Below are 12,718 nucleotides of genomic sequence, written 5' to 3'. Positions count from 1 at the left end.
CATGATAAATGGTGCGGTCTGACAGGTCACTTCTTTTGCCCCCATTGAAAGCCACAATTTGTTCCCTCTGCGAGTTGGGAGACGAATCTCTGTAGGAGACAGATTTATCGGTGTCTCCATGAGGTAAAACACCCCAAAGTCCCTATAAAGTCCGTGGATCACTGTGGGGATAGATTGAACCCCCATTTATATCCAAGCGATTTCTTGTAAAATATTTCACACAGCACCCCAGATTGTGCAAGAAGCCCGAATTCCATCTAGAATGACATTTATTTTCTCACATAATGGCTTGTGAGTAGCTCTGAAAAGATTTTCTTTCCCCCATACGGTTCATATGTCGCAGTAACATGTCAACAGAGAGTGTATGCAAGATTTTCCTCCTTTGTGCATGAGAAACATATGGAATGAAATACAACATTTTTGCAGAAGCTGAGAGTGATTTTTTTTTTCTTCCCAGCCACCCTTGCTTGGAGCATGAATGAAAGATTTTTTTTTATCCCACTTCTGAGTTCACAGGTGTTTTGGCCACAGAGTCCACCTCAGAAAATGTCTCTAATGAATGCCAGTGGAGATTTCCTGAAGAGAAAGGACATGGGTGGTCCTCCTCAGTACAGCCCAAACTGTTTCCACTAGCCGCCATACTCAGAAAATATACAACTTTTTCCCAACCTCTCAGATCACGTAATCCCCGCCTCAGCAAGAATCTGCCATTAAACCCAATTTACATCCAGATGCCCCAAAATCTTCAGTCCATACTTCCGTCAATCTACAATTTCACTTTGCCACTACGTCTCGTTCACTTGTCACTGGAGCGTGTGATTGTTTTGCCTGTAAGCCCAAATTGAAGACGCATGCTTCATTTATATAGCTCTCTACCTCTATGAGAATGGGGCTGCTGCCAAACAGGAAGAGCAGGCCACAGAGAAAAGGAAGAAATAGACGGAGTACTCCTCGATACAATACTGGCCTGCTCAAGCCAAAACAAACACAACCCCACAGACCTTAACGACATGATGTCAATATCACAGCTCTTTAGAAATGTTTTCTATGAATAAGAAAGAACATGATATGCTTGTTGATGTCCTTCTGAGTGAGTACTGACTCCATTAAATTCTGTGCATAAAAGCTTGCATGTACAATACATCTAGTGTATAAGACACATTGTAGTGTGAAGAACACTTTTGGGACTATTTGGCTGACTGTGAGATTCATTCATTCATCTTTAGTAACTGTTTTATCCTGTTCAGGGTCAGAGTGGATCCGGAGCCCATCCTGGGAACACCGGGAAAATTCATTCAGGATAGGATGCCAGTCCATCACAGGGCACCATGCACACACTCATTCACACCTAGCCAATCCACCTACCTGCCTGTCCTTGGACAGTGGAGGAAACCGGAAAACCCAGAGGAAACCCACACGGACACAGGCAGAACCAGTGAACCACCACACAGACAGTAACCCGAGCTCAGGATTCAACCAGGGACCCTGGAGCTGTGAGGTTTCGACTGCTGCTATATTAATAACTATTATTCCCAATTACAAGAGTCAATAAATTCCTTGTGTAATCTAGAGAGTTCAAAAATCATGTTCTCACAAGTCATAAACACCTAAACCTACAAAGCTGTTAACACGCTGTGTAATAAACGAGAGCCTAGGTGAGCTTAGAGTGAGCATTAGGATTTCTCAACATGTCTCCCCTGAGTCTCGGGTTTACAGTAAGCTGGGAGAAAAGGCACTCTTCTTAAAGAGTCTCCTATGGGAAAGCTGTGGAAACATGTTAGTCTAATGGGTTAATGATCCGCTCTCAGGTTAGAGTGCCATTAAACGCTGGGCAAACTGTATCTCTCTCTCTCTCTCTCTCTCTCTCTGACTCACTCTCTATCTCTCTATCTCACACACACGGTGCGATGGGACTAATTGATGAAGATTGCTCTCTATCAAAATTGGCCCCCCACCGTAAATGCCATTCCTGTGTGTTGGCTTGTTCAAACAGCAGTCCTGTGTTAATGGTTAGGCAAAGTATTTACTCGTCATTAGTCTGTGGTCTACTCCAGCACAATGCCTACTCTTGATGATGGAAGAAGCAGACAAAGAGAGGGAGAGTAAATGCAGACTGAGTGCAAGAAGCAAACAGTGCATTTGAGTAAGACAAACCTCTTCCTATCTTCTCTTCCTGATGTCCATGCTTGTAGATATCCCAAGCAGCATCTATAAAAGATCCTAAAGATACTACAAATGGCTTTGGGGCTACTTTTGAATGGGAATGTGAGTAAGATTTCAGCATGATAACACATACATCCAGTATAATTATTAGAAAACTAACTTGAAACACTCATCTGAATCACCAATGCTCCTCTTAAAAAATCTTCTCATTAAAAAATCTTGGCCTTTAAAGGCCATCCCATGGTCCATCCTAATTTATTGATTTATTGTTGTTATGTGCAATTAGCTTTTATTATGTGTTACAGTTGACTCAGGCAGATATCATCAAGAATGGCAAAATGGCTTAACAGTATTGACAGGGTGATAATTGCCCTGCCAGTGGTGTGCACTGTGAGACCTTGAGAGGTAAGAAAAGAATATCTTAATGCTTCTGTGATGTGGGCAAAAGATACTTAAGGGTCACCTAGTAGGCTCTTATCAGTTCTGAGTCGTTAGCGTAGTGGTGGATTGGGCTATTGCTGTAGAGAATAAGGGAGTAAGGGCACTCAGGCTCAGCTCGTTCAGGTCTTCTGTTCCACACGGCTGCTCAGGACGTGTGTGAGGAAGGAGGGAGAATGGCCCTTGTAGGGGTCGGGTGAAGGGGAGAGAGGCCAGCGTGTCACCATCGCTCCATCACCTGTGATTTAGGACACATCGTTCAGCTCGAAGATGAACTGGAGGAGATCCGAGCTGATCACAAGGGGTTTTTATGTGCAAATTTGTGGTTATGAAAACACAGGCACGAGCTGATGAATGAATGAGTGGGCTGTCCTCCATGCATTATGCATGTGCATATGCACAAGGACATATTTTGGTTTCTTATTTAAAAAAAGGCTTTTCATTTTTTAAATCCTTTTTAAATATCATGGTTCACGGTGCCATTATATTGTCCATGCTTATAAAGAATTATCTGTACCATCCATATGGTGAGATCATGTATGGTATCCACCTGACATTCCAAACACAGCTGTTTTCATATTTACTCCCCACCACAAGCATATGCAGATAAAACTTGAACTTAACACTCGACCGCTGGATTGACCTGTTTTCCTCGATCAGGCAGAAGATGGCGAAAGCTGTTGCTGTGCTGATAAGCATACAAGTCCGCTGCTTCCTTGTGGATCTCTCTCTAGCTTTCTCTACAGACTTTCACCAGCTATGTTTTGATTTTCGCGAGCACCTAATGCCCCATAAGCACCATTGTTCGTTGAAGCTCTTGAAAATAGAAGCATATAGGAAGCAATGAACAATGACTGTTGCTTGACCTACTAATGGATCTAACAGTGCTAGGACATGTTCTCTCTTTTTTCTCTCTCTCGTTTTTATCCCCCCTCCCGCTGTCTCTCACATGGACCCAGAGAGAAAAAGGAGAAAAGCCGAGAAAAACATATGGGGTTTAATTAAACACGGATCCGATTGGACATTCCTTTCTCTGGGAACATGCCTGCCAGTGGCACTCTGGAGAAAGCGATGAAGGGAAGAATGCTAAAATAAACATATCACAGGTAGGACCATGAAACAAAACTGATAACTGAGGGGTATGAGTCAGAAGTGCCATTGCACACATCCCGGCCCTTTCCCAGGCTTGGAGCGCTGTTTACTCTGCCGGCAGTACTCGGCAACACACACACATACACACATATACACACACATACACACACACACACCCTTCTTTCCCCATACTCTCTCACTCCCTCTCACTCATCTCCTGGGTTTAACTTTACAGGGAAGGTCAGCCTAACATGGCTTTCACACACTGCAATAGACAAGCCATGGGTGGTAATGATAACATCCCCGCCTGCACACATGCACACACAAACACACACACACACACACACAGTAAATATCATGCAAAATAAAGAGTAGTTGTATCACAGCCAGGAAACATGCACCATGCACAGAATCTGCTTGTCCCATGCCCCTTGGCTTTTATCTATGCAATTGCAATTCATCAGCTACAAGATGTGTGAACAAATCTTGATATATTATTTAAAATTAATCGCAGTACCAGTTAGGGTGTTTAGCTAGAGTTCATTTTAACAAGTTGAGTTTTTGTTATTTAAACTCATACTAATAAACTAGTGTTAGATGTGTGTGCGTTTTCCATAATCTATGAACTCTATTATCTTAGTGGGACAGAAATGTAATCTAAGAACATAAATAATGCAAAATATTCACTTGCAAATCACCCAGTTTTATCTATATTTACCTTCAAATGTGTTGATGTGTACGAATTGTAAAGGAAAGGTATTAAAAGTTTCATATAATGGGAGGGAAGCCTCTTGACACATATGTGAATAAATAAATGAAAATGTATTGCAGTAGGTGTACATGACTCTTGTTTCATTAGCTCCTGAAGCCCTCTCTGTCGAGATTGAAACCTTGACCCCTACATGTTAGGCCTAGCCATGGTTTATTTTGCTATAAAGAGCTCTGTCTTTAGCGCTGGACTCCACTCAGTGTCGTAAAATGGCACTGGAGAAAAAAGGAGAGAGAAGACAGGGCTAAGTTGATAAATCCTCTTGGTAAGCAAAGAGCTCTCAGGTACTCTCCTGTTATCAGTTCACATCCACTTATAGCAGTCAGGATGGTCATGCTCTGTTGGCATTGTAGCCGCCGATGTCATTAGGTTCTCTCGCCTTGGTCAACAGGCCTGTGTTTACTGGGCCACTCATCCCATCTTAGCTCCAAATTGGAGTGTATTATATGCATTTTGAAATGACAGTAGAAATTTATTGATGTATGAAGAGATCCACTGGAACTCAGCAGTGTCTTGTTTGTAATGTTTTAAAATGTTTGATCCAGCTCTCTTAACAGCATCAGGGATCAGATAAGGCTATAGATCATAACATAGGGAACATAGTATTTCCAAATACACTATATGGCCAAAAGTTTGTGGACACCTGACCATCACACCCCTATACCGTTGTTCCACAAACTGATGCCACAAAGTTTGAAGCACACTGTTGTACGCTGTAGCATTACAGTTTCCCTTCACTGGAACTAAGAGGCTGAAACCTGTTCCAGCATGACGATGCCCCTGTGCACAAAGCGAGCTCCATGAAGACATGGTGTGTGAAGGTTGGAGTGGAAGAACTCGAGTGTCCTGCACAGAGCCCTGACCTCAACCCCACTGAACACCTTTGGGATGAACTGGAACACCGACTGAACCCCAGACCTCCTCACCAACATCAGCGCCTGATCTCACTAATGCTCTTGTAGCTGAATGAACACAGATCCCCACAGCTACACTCCAAAATCTAATGGAAAGCTTCTCAGAAGAGTAGAAGTTATTAGAAAAGCAAATCTGGAATGGGATGTTCAACAAGCACATGTGGGTCTGATGGTCAGGTGTGCACACAGTTTGGCCATAGTGGACACTGTGAAATGACGAAAAACTAACAGACAGCAGAGTTTCCCGAAAGCATCGCAAAGTTAAGATCTGGGGAGGAGGGGAAGGGGGAGGGAGAGAGAGAGTTGAATGTGATGCCACTCAGAATGTTTGCTGAAACAGTTCAAAGTTAGACAGTTTGCATGCTTTATCAACCTGTGGATGCGTCCTTTTGATCTCGCCTTTACCGTCTTCCTCCGCCTGCACAGCGATCTCAGCTCCCCCCACTCCCTCCTGTCCCCTGTTAATCATTCCTTCAGTATAATCCGTCAGCTCGCGCTTATCTACCAGTGTGTCACTTTATAACTGGCTGTTATTACGCCGTGCGCGGTCACGTGACCCGGCCGGCCCAATGGTGCCTCGGCGTTGGGAAGACGGTGCGACGCGACTGCGGGTTCCTGATCGCGGGTCACCGAGGCGAGCGCGGCGCGTGGCGCATGTGGCGAGATGCGAGCCGCCCGTTACGCACAGCGCACCTCCAACCCTGAAGCTCTGACACCCCCACTATTCAAGCAGTGAGAGAGAGAAAATAAAATGAACAGAAGTTTTACATTTTTTTTAAACATCAGTTGGAAGAGTGGGTTTCTTTCAACCAATAACTGGACCAGTTTGCTATGTCTTCAAGTTCTGAGGGTGAAGTAGGACAGAGTGACTCCTGTGAAGATGTGCCATGTTTAGGTAAGTAGTTTAGTGTCCGAGAAGAAATATGAAAAAATAAATAAATAAATAAAAACAAAAGAAGAAACGCCGCTAAATGATGATAGGCTGTCTTCTGTTAAACTTCCTGTATGACACCTGCAAGCACGTGAAGCCCAGGCCTCATGAGCATGTAGACCTCATCATTGAGCCTCTAAGCTACACAGCACCTCATGGTCATTTACATAACAGTCCACTGAATGGGAACTGACGCGCAGTGAGGTCATATATTCAAAAAAAAATCATATAAAAAAATTCAAAGATCACATTTATTTATTTATTTATTTATTTATTTATTTATTCATGCAATAGCTTATATAATTGCTGTTGTGATACCATTTCTAAAATTATAGCTCTTTATTATAGCTACGTATTATTATTATTATTATTATTATTATTATTATTATTATTATTATTATTATTGTTATTCACTGCTAGTAACAAAGCACAATTTAATTTGCGCCCTAAATTGTAGCAATACAAATCACTAATTTAACGAATTTTATTATTATTATTATTATTATTGTTGTTGTTGTTGTTGTTGTTGTTGTTATCTCTCTAGCTTCTAACTGGGGTCAAATGAATTCGGAAATTTTAAGAAGTAGTAAGTTTTTTAGTTGTTTTCATGGGTGAGTAAATAACTATCATGGATTTTCTAGAGTCGGAGGTGTCTGTGTGTGTGTGTGTGTGTGTGTGTGTAATTAAATGTGTTGTATTTCTGTTTTTTCCCCGAGCAGAGGAGAGGACACTGCGCATTTAGCCTTCAGTAACCCCAAAAATAAGGTTCATTTTTACTCGAGTACATTGTGTGTGTGTGTGTGTGTGAGTGTGTGTGTTTTAATGAATATTGATATTGTCAAAACACAGGGAAATGATCTTGTTAGAGCTTCACAATTTTATGTTTCCAAATCAGAATTTCATTTAGAATTTAATTGGGAATAAATTAAATGCGCAATTGTTAAGAGATAATTTTACAAACTTATATATATATATATATATATATATATATATATATCCATGTGTGTGTGTGTGTGTGTGTGTATAATTTTGCGTGTACAGTTAGTTGGTAGACTGTAGAGAGGATGTCCACTGGTGTCCCCTGTAGCTAAATTCTCTGGGGCGGTTACAGATTGTTTCTTCGCGATTCTCTCTCTACAGGAATAAAGTGAATAAAACTAATAAAATGATGATTAGTATTTTTTCTATATGTACATCATTCATGCCCATGTTTATTTTATTTTATTTTATTTGCACTTATTTCCAGTGTGGATGAATGAATGTCTCGTGTCATGGGACACATCATTATGCGTAAATACAGTATAATAACAGAATAATAAGGCCTGTAATGATTGCTGGGAGCGTACTCACATAGCCCCTGGAGAAGGTGTTTATAGAAGGTTCATCTCATAACGTTGTGCTACAGGACTTACAGGCGCTTTACAGGTCCGTCATTAGCGCGTTAAACAGCTGGGATCCGGAGAGAGAGAGAGAGAGAGAGAGAGAGAGAGAGAGAGAGAGAGAGTGGGGGGGGAGTGGATGTTGGAGCGCAGAGCCTCGGTTCCTCGCAGGTCATTGGACAGGGCGTGTGACGTCACGCCGGGAGCTCGCCGCTGATTGGTGGATGCGGGGTCGATGCGGCGTAAACAAAGCGGCGAGGAGAGGACTGAACTCCAGTGTGTCTCCGCGTTGGCTGCGCGTACAGAGAGAGCGAGCAGTGCGCAACACCGCAAAGCGTAAAGTTGGTTGACAGTTCACTAGTGCAATAGCAAGCCCGCAGGAAAAGAAAAGAAAAGAAATATCTAGGTGTACTCTTGGTAATTCTGTGCTGATGAGAGTTGACACTTTGTTCAATGCGTTTCTCTAATTAAAAAAAAAGAAAGAAAGAAAGAAAACAGCAGCCCTCTGCGCTCCTCCTCAGTGGTGCTGCGCGCAGTGGTGCGTGTGTAGCTCCAGCGCGCGCTGCAGGCCTGCAGTAGCTCAGGTCGCGCGACGGCAGCATGAACTTCTGCACCGGCCGGCTTTACCGCTGTCATCTGTAGCCTCCATAGCACGCGGGATTCCCGAAGCCTGGTGTGTGTGTGTGTGTGTGTGTGCGTGTGCGTGTGAGTGTGTGTGAATGAGTGTGTGAGTGAGCATCTCTGGTGTTGTTCTTGGTCCAGGTGGATCGCCGGACAGAGCGGCGTCTCTTCTGCGCTTTAGCGGAGCTGTCATGCTGCCCAAAGTCGAGTCAGACTGCCTGGGACTCGCTCGGTCGCATGGGGAGCAGGGCCATATTCCTGCAAACATGCAAGGTAAGGAAGAGCTCGTGCTGAAAAGGATGAAAAGGAACTGGCTGGATTTTTTTAAATTTATTTATTTAATTTAGTTGCTCAGCACAGCACATGAGACACGTGGCTGTCAGTCAGACTTCAGAGCTGCATGGAACCAAAGGCTGCATGAGACTTCTCCACTTCCAGCCTCTGCTTACTAACCAGCAGCACTCTCTTTACTGGGTTGGTTTAGTTTAGTTTTGTTTTTTGTTTTTTTAATGCATGATCATTGCAGTTGTAATTTTTAGGCTGTTTTGCAAACTCCAAATCCATGGATTCATCCAGCTCGAGCCTTGTGGAAATATTCGGAGGAAATCTGCACTATGTGTCTCTGTGATAAAACTGAGTGATCACTGATTTTTAAATGTCTCTCCAAAAAGTGTAACAGCTGAGAATGAAAAAAAAAAAGTTGTTAAGCATTATCAGGTTGATCAAGCATTATCAAGTTTTGATTTCATAGCTACTAACTTTATAATTTAAAACAAACAAACAAAAAAATCTTACTTTTTTTTTCAGTTAGCGGGACATTTAAAATAATATTTTGAAATATTTGTAATGCGCAGTTTTTCCTCAGTAGCCTGATATTAATTCATTCATCTGAAGTCATTTATATAGAATTATATATATATATATATATATATATATATATATATATATATATATATATATATATATATATATATATATTAGGCGAGTGTTTATCATATGCATGAGCTATAAACAGCTGCAGCTGAACAGTTTCTGGCCTGTTTGTGTTGCACTGCGGGTGAATTAAAGTCATGTTATTTATTATTATTATATTAATAAGCGGGTTGTGTTTGATGGTGATTGCGCGCTCAGTGCGCGTGCACGTGCACAGACTTCATGCAGAGGTATTTTTCGTCTTGCACTAAAGACAGTTTAGTGCTTTATTGCTTTAGTTTCAGAAACTATTCATTTTTCACTTACTGAAATCAAAATGCATATTTTCGCCGTTACACGCATATATCTCATTTATATCACATGCAATAGAGGATAAAATGTATAACAATGCATAAAAAAATTAAACGAGTTAAAAGAGCTCGTGCAATAAAAACCCATCCTGCTTAGTAATCATTAATAAACCATATAGATTGTAGACCGTGAAGCAATTCACCTCGAACATAAAAGCAGCTATTTTATCACTTACATACAAAATGCAAAAGAATTTCATTTCTTTAGTCTAGCCTAAGCAAACCAACCATTCCAAACATGGGATTATTATTTTTTTACATTATAAATTTATTATAATATGAAAAGGATTTAATGTATTTTTACGCATCTCCAAAAAAGCATCATGTAAAGATATAAATGATGAGTCCAGGGAAAAATTAATTAGCGCAAACACTAAAAATCTATCCAAGCTCCCTCGGAGAGAGAATAAAACCATGTGAGAGATAAATGTTAGAGTAAACGGATTAATTAGTTTCCCACATGCGCCTGGAGTTAAAGTGCAGTTGAGCCGACGGCTGAAGCCGCCTCTCCAACGCGCGCGCTTCTCCGACCAATTTACCAGCGCTCATGAATATTAATAAGATTGAAAGTGATGGCTGCCCTGTGTGCCACCGTCCTCCACACTACACAACACAGTTTTGTGTTGTTGTTTTTTTTTTTTTTGTGCACATTTCCCTGAAACTCTTTTCTCTGCACAGCAGTGCGCTTGTCCACACATCTGTAGGGTATTTAAGCGCTTAGTTCTATAGAACAAGAACTTTCAGCTCGTTTGCCAAGCAGCAAGCAGCAAGTAAATTCATAAGAGCTGACTTTATGGGGGGAAAAAAAGAATAGCTCTGATCTCTGTGTTTGTGTGTGTGTGTGTGTGTGTGTGTGTGTGTGCATTGCAGCCCCTCAGTTTAAAATGATGGACTACTCCTATGATGAAGACCTGGATGAGATGTGTCCCGTGTGTGGAGACAAGGTGTCCGGATATCACTATGGCCTGCTCACCTGTGAGAGCTGCAAGGTGGGCTGGGATGCACTTCTGTCCTGTTATGCTGTTAGTCTGATATTACTGACAGAGAGAGAGAGAGCGAGAGAGAGAGAGAGAGTGTGAAAATCATTGAATTGAATTAGTCAGTGCTGAATTAACACCTATTGTATTGGATTAACACTTCCTTCCCTTCAGTATTGGATTCTTACACTGGTATAGTGTACTGAATTAACACCTGGATTAACTCTTACATCATTAACTTTCACCTACTGTGTTCCTTTTTACCTCTACATTTAATAGAATTTAATATAAACACTAGTCTTCAGTTCAGCACTGTGAGTTTTCTCTGCACTGCAGTGCCACATTGCTTGGTGTCAAAGTACATTTTATTATTATCTACTGCGCTATTGCAACATCACACACTTTAACATGCTTCATTTGTGGAAATTATGCCTTTTTAATATGTCGTTTTAATACTAAACTGTTTCTAAGAAAACCACAAGATGGTCTATTTGTACTTTTTGCAATATAATGGTAATGTTTGTCTTTACAGTTACACCATGACAATTAGTTTAAAGCAGAAAGTAGAGAAATTAGAAACTCTTTTTTTTTTAAATCCAGATGCCCAAACCGAGCGTCCATATGGAGAGCTTTCATAACTGTTTTTCTCCTATGCACTCACACAAGTCAGTCATTTTTTTTCTTCCGTGTCTTGACAAACAGCATTAAATGAACACAGAATCACACCATTAATTTTTGTTGTGATGATCACATCTATACTAATACATTTAATATTCACTTTGCTAATGCCTTGTTTTCATTATTCCTGTTTTGCTAACATATTTAACATAGGTGTATTTTCCTGCCCGGACCATAAATAATCAATGATTTACCAGAGCTTGGCTCATAAATGTGCTGTCGTAGAAATAAATAGCAGCACAAAAGATTACAGAAGCCATGTTCGAGTTCGTTGCTTTAATACTCTCAGTACACTTTGCCTACATGTTTCACATTGCTATTCCACTTTTTAAAAACTGTGGGACATAAAGAGCGACCGGTCGGATAAACGAACGAGGGCCAGTGCCTTTAGCCGTGGAGCCAACATTATTTTTAGCTAGGATTGAAAGACTGAAAGAAGAAATGCAGCGTGTATGTGTGTGTGTGTGTGTGTGTGTATCGATTGTCTCAGTTCAAAATGGTGCAGATTTAAAAACTCTCCCCATGGTGCTAATCTAGAATAAGTTAATGCTTTTTCCCATGTGATTTTTTTTTTATTTAATTTTTTTTTTACTTCACTCTGAAAATGAATTCAACCCTGTTCAAGTCAGCTGCTGTAAATTATAGATAGAACGTATTGGATTTTTACACTTATTTCTAATGCATGAATAAGACGAGCACAAATGTTGTACGTGTATATGGATATATAAAATAGCACATTTCTAAAGAGCTGAAAGTGATTTGGTGGCAGGTTAAATTGAAATGTCTTGTGGTGGGAAAGTTGTATATTCTCTTATGTGAAAATTTGTTCTATTTATGAAAAAATATATATTCATACTAAAAAATGAAGATTTGTCATATGTTAATAGACATATACATTTTCATCCTTAGAATAACTTATAGATGAAAATTCAGACCTACATATTGCATTTTGGAGTTGCAATTTAATTGAAGTGCATTTAATGAAGTGACAACGCTTGCACCATGGATTCATGAAATTGAAGAATTGAATATCTGGAAATATTTGAGGAAAATATGAACTTTGTGTCGCTGTGTTGACTCAAATGTGAGAGATCACTGATTTTTACAGTCATGCATGATGCTATAATATACTTCATATTTACTACATTATTTGTTTCTGTCAGGATTTATTCAGGGCATATTTTACATTTGATCCTTTGACTTTGTTTCTGTTTATTTTTGCCAGTGTGAGTTCACATGTCAGTTTGTGCGAGTGTGTGAGAACGCATGCATGTATATGTGTTTACACAAGTAAGCCCTGGATGGTGATCGTTTGTCGGCCCCTTGCTCTCTTTTCATGTTTCAACTTGTGTGGCCTTGACTGCAATCAGTCCACCCCCCACCACCCCACACACACACACACACACACACACACACACACACACACACACACACACACACACCACCCCATATTGCTCTGTAAATGAAAATGAG

The 12,718-nt window shown here is 40.7% G+C and overlaps 1 protein-coding gene across 4 annotated transcripts in view; it reads left to right on the top strand.

Annotated features, from left to right (window-relative positions):
- Positions 1-5,936: 5,936 nt before the first annotated feature.
- nr5a2 (nuclear receptor subfamily 5, group A, member 2) overlaps positions 5,937-12,718 on the top strand; it is a 46,274-nt gene continuing 39,492 nt past the window's right edge. The window contains exons 1-4 of one of the 4 annotated variants that reach the window (XM_053238228.1): positions 5,937-6,271; positions 7,027-7,072; positions 8,449-8,580; positions 10,461-10,579. In XM_053238228.1, coding sequence (XP_053094203.1) covers positions 8,499-8,580; positions 10,461-10,579 — 201 coding nt within the window. In that variant the 5' untranslated portion in view covers positions 5,937-6,271; positions 7,027-7,072; positions 8,449-8,498. Of the gene's footprint in view, positions 6,272-6,851; positions 6,919-7,026; positions 7,073-7,322; positions 8,360-8,448; positions 8,581-10,460; positions 10,580-12,718 lie in introns of those variants that run through there. The other 3 variants (XM_053238227.1, XM_026926135.3, XM_053238229.1) reach the window with 3 other exon arrangements.

This window comes from Pangasianodon hypophthalmus, chromosome 11 (assembly GCF_027358585.1).
Source record: "Pangasianodon hypophthalmus isolate fPanHyp1 chromosome 11, fPanHyp1.pri, whole genome shotgun sequence".
NCBI classification, from domain to species: domain Eukaryota; kingdom Metazoa; phylum Chordata; class Actinopteri; order Siluriformes; family Pangasiidae; genus Pangasianodon; species Pangasianodon hypophthalmus.
Note: the sequence above shows the minus strand (reverse complement) of the source record. Positions and strands in the feature narration are given on the sequence as shown.